This window comes from Spea bombifrons, chromosome 12 (assembly GCF_027358695.1).
Source record: "Spea bombifrons isolate aSpeBom1 chromosome 12, aSpeBom1.2.pri, whole genome shotgun sequence".
Lineage (NCBI taxonomy): Eukaryota > Metazoa > Chordata > Amphibia > Anura > Pelobatidae > Spea > Spea bombifrons.
Genome location: NC_071098.1, coordinates 15,638,258 through 15,657,875, shown reverse-complemented (window position 1 = coordinate 15,657,875; position 19,618 = coordinate 15,638,258). Strand labels below are relative to the sequence as shown.

General features: G+C 39.9%; 1 protein-coding gene across 1 annotated transcript in view; it reads left to right on the top strand.

The window, feature by feature from the left end:
• The window catches only part of SIK3 (SIK family kinase 3), a 52,667-nt gene that overhangs the window by 8,581 nt on the left and 24,468 nt on the right, over positions 1 to 19,618 (top strand). The window contains exons 2-3 of the mRNA XM_053452632.1: positions 13,970 to 14,086; positions 15,418 to 15,481. Of these exons, the coding sequence (XP_053308607.1) occupies positions 13,970 to 14,086; positions 15,418 to 15,481 (181 nt within the window). The remainder of the gene's footprint in view (positions 1 to 13,969; positions 14,087 to 15,417; positions 15,482 to 19,618) is intronic.

Here is a 19,618-nt window from a genome sequence, read left to right as displayed (position 1 = left end):
GATAGCCCTGTCTTTTGCAACCTGAATGGCTTTTCTTGTGCTTAGCATAGCCAAATCATCTCACCCATGAGTTATCCTTGACCATTGTTTATACCTCTGACATGTGACTTCTGCTGGGCAGTAGGTTTAAAACAAAACTCCAAAACGGTTGACAAACTACTTAAAATGAACATTCACACTTAATGTAAAACAAAACGCACAAAATACAGTCGCAAACTCCCTTTGAGGAGTCACATCAATAGCAAAAAAGTTGTCAGTATGGTCTAGGATGGAGATTCAAGGGTAAAAGGTTATCTTAACTAGACTGACATGGTATCCTGGTAACTGAAGTGTGATCCCTTGTTTGTACATATCTAAATGGCATGAAAATGTGAGCAAAGACCTTGTAAAAGTAATCACCACTAACTCAACAAACCATTTTGCTTAGTTTTAAATCAGAATTTAAATTTAAAACAGCAGTATTTGAAAGCCTTGGGTCTTTGCAAGCTTTGCGCTTGAGATGCAAAAGACAATTTCTGTATGACCTCACTTCTCCAAACTGTTGCTGCATAGAAGATGGTCTAGAATGCCGTTGTAACGTTGAAACTTTGTTTGAAGTGATGGCTCTTGTCTGAACCATGAAAATCAGTCCCAGACCATAATTCCTTATCTACCACATGTTATAGTTGACAGTATGCAGCCACTTGGCATCTGCCAAACCCAAAGGTGGAGAAATGTGATTCATCTCACCAAAGAATGTACTCTGCGCCCCATAACCCAGCGACGCCAAGCTTTACACCACTAGGCTCGTGTTTTCAGCCGTGGAAACTTATTTTGTGAAGTTCCCACAGAAGACTGCCGATTATATGCCCTTCAGCACTCTGTTCCTTCTTGCGCAGTCTTCCATTTCATAATAACAGCACTTAACAAAATGGGACAGCTCTAGCAGAGCAGAAATTCGACTGAGGATGACACAGCTGCAGTACAGGCCTTGTTTTGCCATTGTGTGTATATTGCTACTACATGGCTGTGTGCTTGATTTAATGAACCTGTGAGCGATGGATGTGAGCAAATCCCTTAATTAGAGTGCCCGTCCATGTTGTTTTGGGCTTGTAGAGCATTTAGCCATCAACAAAATGTATGAAAAAAATCTTCGAAGCTAGACATTTCCACTAGTCTTGGGAGATTAAAGAATTCTTAGGCATACATAGAAAACTATTTTCCGTGCACAAATTTGCATAATGGCTGGTAAACACAGGAGATGTTTGTCTAAGTCTGTATATATGTTGGGATTGCACACTGGAATACAGTATCATAAGACCTGTTACCCTGGTTATCCCAACTACTAATAAACAGGGAAGGCTTTTTTTGTCCAGTGTTGTAGCAAGTGTTGGGTCTCGCTGCCTTCTGTAGAGCACAACCTGTAGAATATTAATGTGCAAAAGGGGTAGGTGCATATTCTTCTCAACTGTAAGTGTCTAAATTTAGTGTGTTAATTTAATTACATGGCAAGGGAAATCTTACACTTCACTTAAAACACAGTTGTACTTTATAACCGAGAAAGAAAGAATACCCATTGTGGCCTCTTTAAAAATAACATATTTGAATCACCTATTTCAGTATGTTAAGTTCCACACAACTTGTGTGTTGATGTTAAAAAATCGGGTAGATTGTATGTTTTCCTTCAACGTTACTTGTATCATGGATGTTATACATGGATGCATGTTATACCTGTTATACTTTCTGTCTCACCTTCAGTCCGTGCAGAAGGCAACAGAGGACCTCTGCTTGGCGTTTTGCCCCATGAAGTCAGCAGCATCTGGTATTGTGCTAAATGAATTGCTAACATGTAGTCGGGTTCTGCGTTAAACCCAGTGTCGTCATAGGCGTGAATAGGTTATCATCTCAAGAAACGGAAAGGTTTAAAAGTGGACTTATTTCCATAGGAACCAGTCCTGCTCGTTGAACCATAAGATCATTTGCTGTGGCAGTAAGACCTCTTAGCTTGTCAAGCAGAATCAATTTTTATACATATCCTTTTTTATTTCACGTAGAAATAGAATCCTTTGCTATATGGATGGGTAGCATCTAGTTGTTCAGGCTGTACAGTCTTCAACATGCCCATATTGGCGTAAATGTGCTTTATTTTGCTTGTGGGCCACCATAGGCATACATAACAGTTGTATGTTGACATTTCTCATGTAACACTTCATGCAGCCATGCATCAACTGACCACATGGCTGTTAAAGATGATCAGTGGGGCTCTCACAATGTCATAGCAACATTGCGATTTTAAATACAGTAAGGAAATAATGACTGTTCAAAGTAGCCAATGGTCCATCAGGTCTACGTATCCGTTGTCCTTTTCATAAGTGTTTAAATGTTGCGGATATTAAAACATTAGGTGAGTTGTTTGGGCTGCCATGTTTACTTATCCTTAGGAAATGATGGCCCGCATTGAGAGTTCTAAATAAATCTCTGTAGAGTTTTGTGATCTAAAATCAAATGAGCCAGAATGCTTCCATAGGTATTGGCAGTATCTGGTTCTAGTGATACATTTTTGAGTACTTGTGGCTACTTGGCTGCCAGACATGATTTGTTTAGCCCTTGCTTTGTTGTTGATGGCAAAATGTTTGTGTGCTGTTTGTAGAGTACAATTTATGGACACGTTATTATCCTACTATGCTTTAATGCAGGGAGATCCTATTCCTTTCAATAAGAGTAATTATGTATAACTAAAAACTATTAAAACGTAGAAATAAAGACCAAATGTCATATCCCAACTGTTATAAGAACAAATATACTTTTACTATAATTTTGTGTATTTTGTTAACGATGGGGAGCATCTGCACATCTGTGTAGTGTCTCTCAGGTGGTGGTGCTGAGATGTTGGGACATCTGAAATCTTAAATGTGATTGAACTGTTTTTGGTTTGGATAAATACTTGATCTATGCTCAGATTCCTCTTATAGAATGGAACAAAGTAAGCCAAACAGTTCCAAACACAGACGTCTTAATATGGTGCCTATATTATTATAGGCTGGATTCTGTTTTGGAAGTGACCCCGTTTGGTCCAGATTTCGTTATGTATAATACATATATTGCTGTGTGTTCCCATATGATGGTGTGCGGCGGGGCTATGTTTGGCTGTGTATGTTAGTGTGAGATTCCTTGTCAGCCAATTGCTGCATTTATTGTGTATTTGGTCTCCAGGCAACGAGTAGATCAGATGCTGGGACATAGTTGCTGTGAGAGACTGGGATACTAAGCAGTCACTACCCACTCCCCGCACATGATATGCAGCATGTCACCCCAGCATGTCATTCTTTGACCGTGACATCTAAGCAGCTGACTCTTTACATTCCCCATGCCAGCATTTGATTAGCTTTTTGTTACGACTCCCTTTCCTCTCAGTGGCACCAAATGTACATATTCTTTATTACCTTTCTTTAAATAATACACTTTCATTGTCCCGTTTTATAGTGTACTTGCTCCCCTATCTGGACCTTCCTCCTATTGTAGACGCGTGATTCTTAAACATATAAGTAAAGGCTGCATCCGTTCAGTGCCATCAGCCTAAGATCAAGTGAGTTGCTGTGAGAGGGAAAGCTTGAGGGTACAGGGAAGCCCCAGGTGCCTCTATGGAGCCCCCAGGATAGGTCCACCACAGGCTGGGGCCTTAATTGGCACTTTTTCATTTTGTCTTTTTGCGTACTGTACCTTTTTTTTGTCCACGTATGCCACTTGATCAAGTATGTTCACTAGGTAGGGAAATTAAGATTTAGCTTTTAGGTGGGGTATATGAGTTGACCTTTTTGTCAGTGGTGCCCCTCTTTGGTGGTGGGGGACAAAGACATTCCAGCCTTCACTTTACTTTACCAGAGAAGCAAGGAAAGCAACACCATATGCCTTCAGGGATGGTAACCTCAGAAGAAGATGACTGTGGACCCATTCCTCTGTGGCCCTATAAGGACCACAGCCATCTGTCTTTACTGATGCAGTTAAAGCAGACACCATTGGCCTTTACACAAAATCACATCCATTTAATGCCATTTTGTATAAATTGTAGTCATATTGAGGATTGTGTTTTGTCATTACTTTCCTACCCTTCTCTCAATTGTTTGCAGGCGTTTCTTTGACTACCTGCTGGTTGTGTTTTTATTCATGAAGCAAAGATGTTACAGAGCATGTAAATTCCCTGATAGAAGAAGGGGTATGGGGAAAAAGAAAAATGTAAACATGTAAGCAAACCCAGTGTAGCTTCTGCTTAGCCGGGGCATTGAATGGCTACACGTTTCTTGTTAACCCTTCTTAAGCCAGGATTGTTAGAAAAACACTATGATATCCCAAGCAAAGCCTTTATTTAACCTCGGATACAAGGATCTGGTCCTTTGAATGGTGTATTGCAGAAGACAATGACAATTTTTCTGTAATTGAATGAAGAGGTGATGGTCTATATGGTTGGAGGTATTAAGGATCTTAAAGCTGTAAGAAGACTGCCCACCACACATCATAAAACATCGGATCACCCCAAAGAATGCACGTTTTATGTTTTCTTTGTTTTATCGAGCACTCATGATTCCTTAATTAATACATGTCATAAAGACATTTTCAGCATTTTCATTTGATTTAGTCTGAAAACATGCACTGTTGAGTGTGATTAATGACCAATGGTTGGAAGCAGCCTCATTCATGATGATAGTTGGGCAGGAACGTAGCTGTCTGAAAAACATGAGTTTGTTGCTGTCCTTTTTGTTTTTTTCTGTCAATGTCTGACTGCTTGTTGCAGGATCCCCATCCCCCCAATCTTTTACTCCATTAGCTCTTATCAATATAAAGAAAACGTGTAGGAGGAATTGCTTCTTTGCATTGACGTGAGGGTGTCATGTGGGAGCACTGTGTGATCTGTAATTCGAAGGGGAGTCTGGTGGTTCACGGCTTCTGGGCAGCTTCTGTGAGTGCTGAGTATTCACTGGAATAAAAACAAAATGTATGAGCAGATTTGAACCTGTACCATAAAATCTCACGTCTGTATAATGCGAAAAAAATGTACATGTGTATAATAAGCACAGCTTTACAGGTACACTATTTGGACAAAAGTATTGAGACATTACATTCTAAATACATAGATATTAACATGTAGTTGGTCCCTCTTTGCAACTATAACAGCTTCCCCTCTTCTGAGAAGGCTTTCCACAATATTTTGGAGTGTTTCTGTGGGAATTCTTGCCCACTCATCCATTAGAGCATTTATGAGGTCAGGCACTGATGTTGGACGAGAAGGCCCGGCTCGCAATCTGCTTTTCCAGTTCAGGGGTGTTCGGTGGGGTTGAGGTCAGGGCTCCGTGCAACGGCCAGTCAAGTTTTTCCACACTAAACTTGTCCAACCTTGTCTTTATGGAGTAAATGTGAGGCCATCTGAAGCTTGGCGGAAATCATGTTGGGTCATGCAACAGGGCAATGATTCCAGCAAGTCTACAACAGAATGGCTGAAAAAGAAAAGAATCTAGGTGTTGCAATGGCCCAGTCAAAGTCCAGACCTCAACTCGATTGAAATGCTGTGGCGGGACGTTAAAGAGAGATGTTTATAAACAAATGCCCGCAAACCTCAAGGAACTGAAGCAACATTGTAAAGATCAGTGAGCCCAAATTCTTCCACCATGATGTGAGAGACTGATAACGCCATACAGAAAACAATTACTTGAAGTTATTGCTGCTTAAGGCGGTTCTACAACCTACTGAATCGTAAGGTCTACTTAGTTTTTCACACATGGCTTTTTTTTGTTGAATAAATCATGACATGTTATAATTTGTCATGTGTTGTTGTTCATCTAAGGTTGCATTTACTTAATTTTTAGACCTGCTAAGCTGCTAACAGATGATTGTGATTATGTCCCGAAATGTAAAAACCATAGAATTCAGAGAGCGTCCTTTCTTTTTCACACTTGTATATTCACCGTTGTCTCATGGTATCAGTGGAAGCTGTGTTTTCATAGCACTGTTTTACAAATATGGGGTTCTTTAAAGTGTCAGTAGGTCAGAGAATGTGTAGTTATAAAGATAAATGTTTAACGCAGTATTGCCATATAAAGGCAACATTCTTAATCTATTCTTAAAAGCCAAGTAAAGCTGAACCTTTTTTGTTTAGAGTGTTATGTAAAGGATTCATTCTCTGTACCCATAGGAGAACTTTTTAAATGCTACTGGAATCACCCCTACCGGTAATAATTTACATATGGACACAACACGAGGTTTGCTGTATTCTTTATCTGCTCTGTTCTTGTGCTGGGATTTTTCCTGTAGGCCCAGCCTCTCTGAATAAGTCTTGAATTCATTTTATTTCTGTCTCATAAAGATATGTTGGATCCCACTTGAGCAGGTTTCCAGAATTTCATTGACAGATGGGTCAATGAAATTACTGAGCTAATGATAAACCCATCTGAACTCACACTGACGTTCCTTTCCGTGCCAGAATGGTGATTAATGAATTGCAGAGCAATGAGTCGCTCATCCTGCAAGCTCTTAAAGGTTTAAAGAGACTACTGTTGTGAAGTGGAGACTTTAAGGCAGGGACCTGTGACTGTTAGCACTGGTCACATGCTGACTGTTGGCTGTCCCTTGTAGCCAGGCAAAGTAATTGCTACTCCTACTGCCATAATCACAAGTCATTACTGCTCCTGTCTACTTAAAGGGAACCTGACGCCAAGAGTAAACTTGATGTTAATAAATCAAACAGAAGCTTCCAGCGTGTTAACATTGTCGCTAAAAAGATGTATAGCCATAGTAGGCCAAGAAGAAAATGCGTATAGCTGTAGTAGCACAATAGAAAATAGTCTTTAGTCAGTTAATAACCTTTTATTGGGAGACCTCCATGGGCTGGAAAGTTTATGGAATCTTTTTCTGTCTGCCTGCTTGTTGTGACATAATGTTTTTGTGATTTTGGACAATCCTATAAAAATTTTCTTCTTACTTTGTTTTCTCCACAAATTGAAAAATTAATAAATGTACACCCAAGGTGTAGAAGTGGCATGTTGGATCCATCATCTCAGTGGTAAAAAAGGTATATAAGTGCAACTCTTGCACTTATATTGATACGTGTGGTGTTTCAAATATTAATAGGATACAGCCAGTTTTTCATGATCTGATATGATGCAAGCTGTTATGCCATAAGCAGTGGTTCTTTTTGTTTGGATACTAAAAGCATCTGTATAGATTAATGGTGCAGAAGTGTGTTTCATCGCGTGGTCTTTTTCAAAGAATGACTTAAGCATGACCCTTAACAGCCTCATTGTACCCAACAAGTAATTTAAACTGCATCTTGTTACTTTGTTAAAAATACCTTGTGAAAACCTACCTAACTACAGAGCTGTAGAAGAATGCCTTGCCGGTCACAGCAATCGCAGCTAGTTTTGACTGATTTCAGTAGCATGCATTGCGGGACTCTTTTGACATGCTGGAAATCTTGTGTGAGAAGTGAGTAACTCGCATGAGATCAGGATTATCTCCTGTAAAGCAAATGAGTTTCTGAATCTCTCTATGCATTTAGATGAAAACACCCTTACATTATAAGGCAACACTCAGGTATGTTCTCTATTACAGCAGATACAAGGGCTGGAGTATCTAGTGTCCCAGGCAGCCTCTTCAACAAAGCTCGAAAAAATAAAGTAGTTACTTGTAGGAGAAGCTGCTGCAGAACCCCTCGTACGCAGGCCAACATTTCATGCCACTGATTCCGAGGTCTCCTTAGATACTGCCTCCTAAAACTCTCGACAATGCCAGTTATGACCTTTACTGATTCCAAGAGGAGGAGTAAAGATAAAGATTGTTCAAACTATGATTTTTATATATGTAAGGTTTTCTTAATTGTTAAACATTAAGTACGCTGGTTCCTTAAGGAGCTACTGGGAAAGACATGTTCTGTTGACTGGTTAAACAAAGGGTTTTCAGCTAGCGCTGACCTGAAATGTGCAGACTACTCTCCCTGCTCCTTTGTGCTTCTGTGCATCTCTTACTAGGAAGCACCTGGGTATGATGTCATATCATGACAATCTGCATCACTAGTGATGAAAGAGTTATTGAGCAATAGAAGCATATAGAAGACAGTGGGGTCACTGCTATGAAGGCAAATACCATAACATGTGGGTAATTATACACATCCTTTCTGTTGATTTTAATGCTGTCCAACTTATTTTCGCATTTAGTTCTAGGGAGATTGTGTGACCTCAAAACGTAAATAGATGTGTGTGTGTTTGTATATATATATGTATGTATGTGGGTGTCTGTGTAGTGATAGTAAGTGAGATTAAGGTACTATACAGAACCTCAAAAGTTCAAGATCCAATCCGCAGGAACTATGGCCTTAGTCTTGCATTGATCTTATCTGTATGCTTGTTATTTGAGATGTGTTATTGCTATAGTGATGCTTTGCATTGATCATTTGGGTTCTGTTATTGAGAAGCAATAGGCTAGCAAGGTTGTTTCGATTTTTTTGTGTGTGCAGATTGTGTTCTGTATGTTTATGTTCATCTTCCCAGGACGTGTCTGGAGACCGCTCACATGTCTCAAGCTGTATCTCTTGGTTTATTTTGTTAGAATAAACAGCTCGTAGTCATATGTTAAATGCCTGAGAATGTTGTCACAAGGTACACTAGAAAATGTTGCAGGAGTATGTGTATAGGGTGATGCAAATTGAACAACCAGGACATAGAAGAGGGACCAGTGACCTTCTCTTCAGTGCAAAATGTGCCATGAAATGGACACGTTCATCATGGCTGATCAGTAGAGGTGCAGCTCTCACTCCCACCAGTGCCATCTGTTCTCAAAGCTGGGTGCAGGATTCTTATCCTGACTGGGGAAGGGTTAACACTTGTTTGCTCCTGGTTGTTGCCTCTGCTATCTCTCTGAATTTGTCTGGGATCTATAGGTAGTCATTCACTCCCTCAGTATTCTCATCCCTCGGAGTAGCAGATTATTATTATTACTGTTGTTCTGTGTGGGCTGTCCGTTCAGTAGCATTGTATAAGTTATAAAAGTACACTTTAGAATTTAAACCCTTAGAGGTGCGCTCAGTCATCAATGCACTTTTATGCGCATGATAGCTGAGTGGTAACTTATATAGTAACTTACATAGTTTTGCAAATGTGTAAAGGGTTTTCTTCAACGTAACAGAGTGCATATTAAAGTACTAAATGCATTTATTCTTGGTGATCTTTAAAACCAATTTAGACACAGGCATTCTGCTATTTACCAGAAGGCTGGTAAACATGGTAGTTGCACCTTTCAGGCTGTTAAAAAGTGAACATTTTATACTCAAAATGAGCACACAACGCTCCGTGTTTAATGAAAACTAGCACTGACTTTATGTTGAGGAATTATATAGGCTCCTACAGCCAGTTTCCAAGGCTGTTAAAATGGTGCTGGTGCTTAAGTTTCTCTTAAATTTGTTAAATCTACCTAATGTATAGAAAAACGTGTCACTTGAAATTCTCTTTGACTTGGTGAGGATATGAAGAGATAAAGGTAAACCACAACATTTCCCGCAGGGATAGGCACATGCTAAATGCTACCAGTCAGTGAGTTGTAATAGGGAGCTGATGGGGCTTTTCAGTCTTTTGGCTTCCTCATTCTCTGTTGGAATCTTTGTAGTAGACTTTACCTTAGGGACACATCCCAATGACATTTTTGTCCCTTAATTCTGTCACTTATTTTGACAGACAACCACCTTTAACAGTTTTTTTTTTGCAGGAGATCTATGTAGTTCCCCCCCCCCCAAGTTTTGTTTGTCATCGGTAGTTACAGAGCAGGCAAGGGTTCAAATAAAGTATTTGTATGTCTTAGCAGTGACAGGAGAGTTGTGTTCCCACTAATTCTGCGACCTGTGTTTGTCTCTCAATCTCAGTGGACACTTTTGAGTTATCCATTTTGTATTTTATAGACAGGATTGCTGCTGCAGCACCATCTAGTAGTGAACATATACAAGAGGTCTTTAACCTGTTCTGTGGCAGTGATATCCTTAGCCATATATATATATATATATATATATATATATATATATATATATATATATATATATATATATATATATACACACACACACACACACACTCACACAATCACTGGACACTTTATTAGGTACACCTTGCCAGTACCGGGTTGGACCCCCTTTTTGCCTACAGAACTCCCTTCATTCTTTGTGTCATACTTTCTACATGGTGCTGGAAACATTCCTCAGAGATTTTGGTCCATATGGACATGATGGCATCACGCAGTTGCTGCAGATTTGTCGGCTGCACATCTATGATACGAATCTCCCGTTCCACCACATCCCGTAGGTGCTCTGTTGAGATCTGGTGACTGTGGAGGCCATTGGAGTGCAGTGAACTCATTGTCATGTTAAAAAAAAAAAAAAACAGTTTGAGGTGATGTGAGATTTGTGACATGGTGCATTATCCTGCTAGATGTAGCCATCAAAAGATGAGTACACTGTAGTCATAAAGGGATGGACATGGTCAGCAACAATATTCAGGGAGGCTGTCACATATAAATGATGCTCAATTGGTACTAAGAGGCCCAAAGTGTGCCAAGAAAATGTCCCCCCACAACATTACACCACCAGCCTGAACCGTTGATACAGGGCAGGATGGATCCATGCTTTCATGTTGTTTACACCAAAGTCTGACCCTGCCATCTGAATGTCGCAGCTGGAATCAAGACTCATCAGAACAGGCAGCGTTCGTCCAATCTTCCACCGTCCAATTTTGCTGAGCCTGTGCGAATCATAAAATAAACAGACCCCTGCTGTCTGGCTGTATGTATCTCCTGCAGGGCATTTAGCTGGATGTGGGGAAAGGGGCAAGTGCAAAGGGCAGTCATGCCTTTGTTAACTTCTATTAAACCCAGTTTTTGGTTATTTTTTTGAGTAAAAAATACTGCAGTGATTCATCAGACGCAGGCTAATGTTAGAAATCAGGATGCTTGCTGACGGCCATGGAGCCCTGAACACATTCTGAAACTGTTGCAGCCTTTTCTTAAAGGAACAATACCGTTAACCCCTACCCTTCCCAATCAAATAACCAACATTATGCTACCTCGTTCCATCGACCACTGTGTGAGCCAATCAAATAACCCAGTATCTCTATTGAATGAGACGTTGCATGGATTGCCGGGAAACAGGATTTAATGAGGCAAACCTAATTTGTGCCACTAGTTGCTGAAGGCAGTCTTATCTAAAAGCAAACTCAAAACCCTCTCCGTGTTGAGGGATGACTTTGGATGTAATTGTTATAATGGAGCAAAGTCACATGCGCCTCATACAAACTATGGCTGCACTGCTGGCAGGGTAATGGAGGGACATGGTTATTACGATATGTTCATTATTAGTACAATTTGCAGAGCGCCAGCAGATTTGCAAAGCACTTTTACAATGAGAGAGAATACTAAATGAATAATAAGTATTACGGTCTAAAAACATTTTTTTTATTTAAACAAATACAGAATTTAAGTAAAATATGACTGTTTTACCCTTTAAAGTAGAAGTAAATTGTTAATTGTTTGCGTGGCTTATTCTAGAATGTAGCAGTGTTTTTCATTCAGAACTTGAGTCCTATGTCTAAGAACATGTGTGGGGTGTGTGCAGAACGTCAGAGACCTCCTTCCCTTCTAGTTCATTCAGGGGCCGTTCCCCATGCAGACAAGCATTCGATTCATCCCAGTTGTAAACATGAAGTGTGATGAGAAGCTGATGTAGGAATACGGGCGTGAGTTAACCATGTTAAGATCCTGTAAAGATATTCATTTATCGGCTGAAAGGCACAGTGGATTGTAAATGCGTCCAGCACAGAAGGATTCCGTGCCCACATGCGGAAAGTGGCAGATGGAAAGGGGCTAAGAATTTTTGTTTTCTGGATCATACATAAGATAACCACCTACACAGTGTTTTCATTCTTGGTTGCAATCCTCCACATTTAAGTGTCAAACTCCAACTTGTTTTTGTAGAGAAGCAGCCAGAAACTGTCTGAGATAAAGCTGGACTTTATCTATTCATAACCAAAGATGCCCTTGAGTAATTACAAACATTAGAAATACGGTAGAAGCACAGATCTCCAGACTCTGAGATGAATGATCTTTATTATGTGTGGTTGATTGATGACCTCACCATTCAAGCTTATGTGGAAATCAGCTGCTGAATTACATCGCCAGATCGGCTATTTAAAACTAGCACCTATGAATTCTGCACGGGCAGAATGTAGCATGCAGAATCTGTTCTTTGGCATAATTCAGCGGGTGCGTTTATCCTATGTGTCCAAGTTTTAATTGGCATTCATTATTGCCCCATGAAGCTTGTTTGGGGATCTTGTGAAGGTATCTGAATAAACTTGTGTATTACATGGAGGCCACCATTGTAGACATTCATGCGATTCTTCATGACAGTGCTAACAAAGTCCATTCCTCCATAGACTTCCATCAGTCGGAGTGGACAGTCGGGCGATTAAAACTGTTGTTTAGCACAGGCAGTATAATAAGTACTGTATTTGCCCTCGTCTTATAATCGGGGTCGTCTTATAATCAGACCTCAAATAGGTCTGACCTATGAGACTAAGATCCAGATCCCCCGCAGTGATGCAGGGGATCTGGATCTTCCTCCTGTGTTGTGCCCCCCTCCCCCCAACTTACCGGTGCTTCTGAGTCCCCGGTGCTTATTCCGGGCAGCTTGTCCCGCTGCCCGGACTAAGCACCGGGGACTCAGATGCAGGGGACCTGGATCCTCCAACTTACCGGTGCTTAGTCTGGGCAGCGCATAGAGCTCTACGCGATTCACGTAGACAACTTCTGCTCAAGCGCGTAGAGCTCTACATGCTGCCCGGACTAAGCACCGGGGACCCAGAAACACCGGTAAGTTTGGAGGAGGGAGGAGGAGGGAGTGTTAAATGGGGGCATAAGGCATTTCTGGAGGCAGAGTCCTCTGTGAAATGCCTTTTAACCCCCTTAATGCCACTCTGCCTCCAGAAATGCCTTTTAACCCTCTATGCACCACTCTGCCTCCTGAAATGCCTTATACGCCTTATACCTCCCTATATGCCACTCTGCCCCATAATATGCCTTTTAACCCCCTAAATGCCAGAGTGGCATATAGGGGTATAAGGGAATTCTGGAGGCAGAGTGGCATATAGGGGGTCAAAAGGCATATCATGGGGCACAGTGGCATATAGAGGGTTAAAAGGCGTATCATGGGGCACAGTGGCATTTTGAGGGTATAAGGCATTTCTGGGGCAGAGTGGCAAGCCTGGGGGCAGATGTGAATAACTGGGGGGGCAGGTTGAAAAAAAGGAAATAAAAACAAAAACAACATTTTTCTCAATCATAGCTTTTATTAACAAACATTTTTTCACATAGTTTACATGAATTAACATTTACTGGTAAAACTTTTTTCCTATAGGGTCGTCTTATATTCCGGCTTTTTCTTTTTTTCCATTAATTAATATTCAGATTTTGGGGGGTCGTCTTATAATCAAGGTCGTCCTATAATCGAGCTAATATGGTAGTTCAAGGTGTTTGAGTAGGTTGCGATCTGGAATATTTACAAATAGCTGAAGTACAGCTGTCTAAAAACATAAAAAAAATAAAACCGGACAGTATTTTTCAAGTTTTTATTAATCTGATACTAATAATCAATGATCCCTTTTGAATAATACCTTCTGAATCATTTTAAAGTAAGCTTGGTTTTAAATAATACATATTGCAATGATTCTTACAAGCTTTTGAATACCCAGTATCCGGCATTGTGTGAATAAATGAGGATTTTATTAGTTCTCGCATTCCTTGAATTTTTACGGTCATATCGGAGTCCTTGGACAAAACCTAGGCAGCCCTCATATGTTTTGGAGGGCCTCTTTAGCAGCGAAGGGACAGTTTGCGTAAATAAGTATTGTTTTAATATTTGCTTGTTTTAAGTCGGATTCTTTATTCTAATTACATTGTTTTTTCTTACCAGGTTGCAATTAAGATCATTGACAAGACTAAGCTGGATGAGGAGAACCTAAAGAAGATATTCCGGGAAGTTCAGATAATGAAAATGCTTTGCCACCCCCACATCATCCGTCTGTACCAGGTCAGTCACCCCTGCCTTTACCCAGTACACCCAGTACTTAGTTTATGATACGCTAGGTCGCATTTCTGTGCTTTCTACATTACACCTTAAAGTCTATTGAAAATCAGATGTAGGAGATTCACGTCACCCAAAGACCATCACGGTAAAGAAAGGATATATCCATAAATATTTTCCGTGTGTACCAGATGCTTATCCCACATCATCTGTGATGCATTTTATTTTATTTCACTAGACTGACATCCGATGCTAGAAGCATCTGTTTGGATTATCCACCGTATTCTGAACCATGCATGTAACTTGCCCTTATGTACAGTATACTTATATATATATATATATATATATACTTTCCTACCTTGTCATCGGTGTATTTAATTTACACAGTTTAACTTCTGCCCTTTGTAAGCATGTTGTTTTGATGTTAAGGTCTGTAGAGCACTTTTTACCCAGTAAACGTTCTGAGCGTCTGGTAAATGGTGACATCATTGGAGTAAAGAGGGACAGAGCGATATGTGTTCGCACTGTCCCTTCTGAAGAGGGACACATGGAAAGTATGCTTTCTACTGAATAAATACCAGTGTGGCTGTCTCCTTTACATTCCACAGTGACTACGTGGTCTTATTAGCAGCAAACATTGCCATCATCATTAAAGCATGTTAACAATTGCTACTCATAAAAACTAAGTGTGAGAACAAGCACTTAGATTTATCAGTGCTAAGTATTTTTCCTTAATGAAAGGGTGTCAAAGGTAAGCTATGCCGGTTTGCACATAATACATACTTGGGATGCAAAAATGAAAAGGCAGGTATTAGAAGTTATCATTTCTGAGGAATATCTGCTTGAAGGTAAGTAGGTAAATTTATATTTGTAGCTTGGAGAAGAGAGAAAAAGTGTGGTAATTAAATACTTAAAGCCATTTAACAAAGTACAGGAGGGACGTTTATTTCAAGAGGAGAAATGTTAAACATGGGATCATAGATAGAATGTAAGGAAGTTTTACTTTACCGAGAGCTTGCTAAATAAGTTGAGCTATCCCCCAGCAGAAGTGGTAGCAGTTAATACAGTAAAGGACTCAACACTTTGGATAGGCATATGTCTGTCTCGACTCTTAAGACAGTACCAAGGACCATATAAGATTTGAGTCTTTACAGTGACGATGTATGAGTAGACTAGGTGAGCTGAATGACAGGTAAGGACCAAATTTGATGTTCGTAATGTACATTCAGAAAGGAAATAGTAATGCATTCTTCTGGCAATGAAGTTTGTTTGATGGCTCTCCTGGTATTTTCATTCTCATCGTTTCCTATCTCTCCTGTCCATCCATTTCTTCACAGGTGATGGAGACAGAAAGAATGATCTATTTAGTGACAGAGTACGCCAGCGGAGGGGAAATATTTGGTAAGTCTCAGGCCTTTTAGCTGCAACCGATAAAATCAAGTGTTATAAATATTATTTTAACCTAAACCAAGGACTACAGTTCAGGCTGCTTTTGGAATGCATAATTTATTTTATGTAATGATAATGTTCTCCCATTGCAGAAATCTGTCAAAACTGTTTACCTTGTGTCATGTCCACAGTGGTGAGCGGACCGGCTACTGGCCTTATGTGGAAATCTGTTTGAGAGATCCCACAAATTGTGGCAACTGAGTCTGCCTGTAACTTACACAAGATATAGTGGAGTCAAACGTTTAGCAATAAGAAGCTATCGGAGGAAGGATAGAGGAGTCTACCCCCGTCCTTCACATCATGGTTGGGGAGACAGCTTTTCTAACACTCAAGGCTACTCTCTCTTGTGTCTTCCTTGGAAATGCATCAGTTCTTCCACTGAAGAAGCAGCTCAAATCCAAGACAATCCCTTTTCCCCAGTTGCAGGCTCATTTTCCTTCTTGATTTTAAAACCCTAGTTGTGTTGCGTCGTCTGTCTTTGAAGTTAGTCCAAACATGACAGATTATGGCATTCCCAGCGCGGGGCTCCCCCTCCGAGGCTGTGACAGTAACTGGAAAGCGAGGGGCATCAGGTGCTGCTTTTTGTTTTGTCTTTTTTTACCTTTCTGCCAGGTAAATGGTATTTACCCCCTACTTCTCAAAGTAACCCTTTGTTGTCTGAAACCTGTATTTTTCCATGAAGGCGGCACTGTTTTTTTCCCTCTGAGTAGTAATGGTTAATTATGCAGTGTAGAGACTGTGTAAACAGGATGTGTGTGTGTAGGAGTTTTAGCATTACTTAACCCCTCTGCTGCCAAGTTGACTTTAATGGAATGGAAGACATGGAAAGGCCAGTGCCTTGAAGAAATGGTATGCCTATACAGCTTGAATAAGATGTTATTCAGATCACTTTGTCTTCTGCTATACAGCAGAAATGAGATATTCAATCCAGTTGCTGCTGTTACAGGAGATTAGAAAATGGAAGGATTAAGAAGGCCTAACAGCACGTCCTAATTTCTTGAGGTGTTAGGGGACCTCATTGTGCCCCTTTCTTTGGCTGCACATTCTGTTCTGAGCTCTCTCACGAATACAAACCCCTTTTCTCTGTTTGGAAACCCTCTGCCCCAGCCCTCCGAATCTTGCTTTTGTAGAGAAACACTTTGGTTCTTGTACATTCTTCTGACAACCACCCCTATAAATAGGAGCAGAGTCTTCAATCAAGTGGTAGACAGACATTCCTTCTCAAAGTGAAGTGAGCAGTGGTGCTTCTAATGAGCAGGGATTGAGGACAGCGCCCGAGAAAGGGGACAGAGACTGGAGGCTCCCTGTTTTGCATTAAAAAGCGTTTATAAAAAGTTGAAGTTGTGAAAATGTTGGAAACTTTATCTGCCGCTCAGGTTGAGGCCCCTAATGCTGTGAATCTTCAGTCTTTTGCATTCTTTGCCATGTTTATACAGAGTGATGAATCAATTTGTCTGATTGTCCTGATTTTTTTCAGGGTGTCTCCTGTCTGCGTATCCTGAATGTGGCATTACTTTGGCTTAGTCCCAAAAACCCCCTCCTTAGATCCTATATGATGACATAATGTGTTATGTAATATGTACTGGAAACTAAAGGCCAAGCGGGTTTCCAAAATTAGTGTCCGTACACAGGGCTAATTTCTGAAGAATCCTTAATCCCTCGCCATGTTGCTATCACACTGGGGATGATTCACTAAACAGAGTTTTCCCAGTGCTGAGTCCTTAGTTGACCCTTTACCGTCGACATTTAATGTTTAATATTTTTTTTCATTCTTTGTGACCGACCGCCCTCCCACAACTGTAAATTTCCAACTGCATTCTTTTTCCTGTTATTTCTCTGCTCCATTGTTATTCATTTATGTTAATTGACTACAAGAACATTCTTTTGCACTTCCTCAAGCCTAATTTTTATACCTATTTGTAAAATATTAAGAAATACTCTTTAGCATTTAGAGATGCTTCCCAATCTAAAATACTGTTTCACGAAAGATCCACCTACTGAATGTATCGTTTCCATAACTAAGTGCAGCTTTAGAAATTTCTAGTACCCAAGTTCTTCCCAGAAATCTTTAATTGAGTGAACGGCTGCCTTATTCCTATTTTTACCAGTGATTGGAAATTTAAATAACTTAAAACACTTGTCTCATTTACAAGATGGAATAAATGGCAGATCTGCCTTTTGATTTATTTGCTTAAGAAAAAAAGATAATGTGATTATTGTTGTTTAAGTGGCACAACATATAGAGAAAATACTGTGTCCCATTTACAGCTAACAATCTGTTAGGATCAGAAAACTAAAGATTTGAAATTAATCTATGAACTCATTACTGCCCCCAGTGTATGCACTGTGCAGGTACACTTCCTGTTCATTGTGGTTCTTTGCACGTGGATCTAGGGCTGGACAAACCTCTCATTGAAGTTAGGCGCAGTTTCAGCATGCGTCTGGGGACTGAATAGATCCTAGACAGCCGCATTCATCGAGCTGGAGCTGGCGGGCGATAAGTATATAGTGTAGGGAGACCTGTCCGGCTGGTGTAAGGGACGATTCTGCAATGTATTTGGACGCACATTAGAGCTATCTGTCAGCTGCTACATGCATTAAAGAGCATATGGTGACTGTAGTGTCCAATAACTGTGGATAGCTGGATGATGGGATTTTCAGCCTTGCTTTGCAGTCTTGGTGCTTTAGTTACGTATTTATGAAAGTCTAATGTGTGTCACGTTGATCTTTTCTAAATTAAATTCTTAGCCACGCTTAATTAGAACTAATTTGGATTTTTCAGCCTCTTGCCCTGTTAAAACATTGAAAGATGAATTAGGTGCTTGTTTCATGTGTGACATTATGTTACACGCTTGGATAAAGAAAGATGTGTTTGCTCCTTTGTCGAGCGCATCATTGCTTGATGTTTATGAAATGCCCTAGTTTTAGAAGGATCTCTGTAAGACAGTGTACAATAACAGGGACAGTAGGATGATGAAGCAGTTGCCAGGGGCAGTTGGTTGAAGAATATGCCTTGAATTTTTAATGTGAAGAACCAGGGGTATGAGAAATCCCTGGAATGTAGGAAATTATTTACTATTTTCAATTTACTTGACTGTTCCCTGTAAGCAGTAATGTTTTCTTTTCTACCTGTTTAGAAGGTTTTACCCAAACCTTGAATTTAAACATGCTCCTATGTATGGGGCTGTACTGGACCCCAAGTCCTGTAATTTAAGGTGATTAGACATGCGGGTATTGTGACCTACAAAACCAAATGTGATTAAAAGGCCTCCTCTGTGTACTAAGTGATTCTTAATAATGAATTCAAACCATGTGGAGTAAAAGCTAAATGAACATCACCAGAAAGGAGAAACCAAGGCTTCTGCAGTGCCAACAGCTCCACTATTTTACATTGAACTCTGTAGTATGTACCCTTTCTGGCTCCCGAATACTGCATGTCCCAAGCTGGGAAGTATCAGCCCTGATAGAAAGGGTTCTGAAAATATGGACAATTATTTTTTTTCTCAAGTAACAAGATTTTCATTAAGACTCAAAAAAAAAAAAAAGGCTCATTTCATGATAAGTCCCAACCATTATATTAAAGAGCTTAATCAATGCAAAATATAAGTATTGAAATTCATAAACGTAATTTGATAACGAAAAGAAAAATTAAGTATACTACATAATATTTATAACCTTTTATTGGGCTAATGTAGAACAACATGGCGAGTGACATATGTTTTCTTCTGAAATAAAGACTTAAAAAAGTCTGATCTAGAATATTCATAAAATATTGAACTCCCTGGGTATTAACTTTAATATGTAATGAACACATTGCAATCTAGGATACTGTATTATATGCATGGTTTCTAATATGTTTCAGGAAATATTAAAAAGGCTAAATGACTTTTTCAAGTCATAGAGTACTTTCTTAAACAACCTATGCTTACAGAGCAGGATGCTGACAATCCTCTCTGATGCGGGATCACATGGAAAAGCAAATAGAAAGTGACTTAAAGACCATGTGTGAAAACAAATATATACTTTCCATAGTTTCCAAATCCTGCCAAGATTCTCCCTCTCTAAGTGTTTAATGACATATGTTGATTT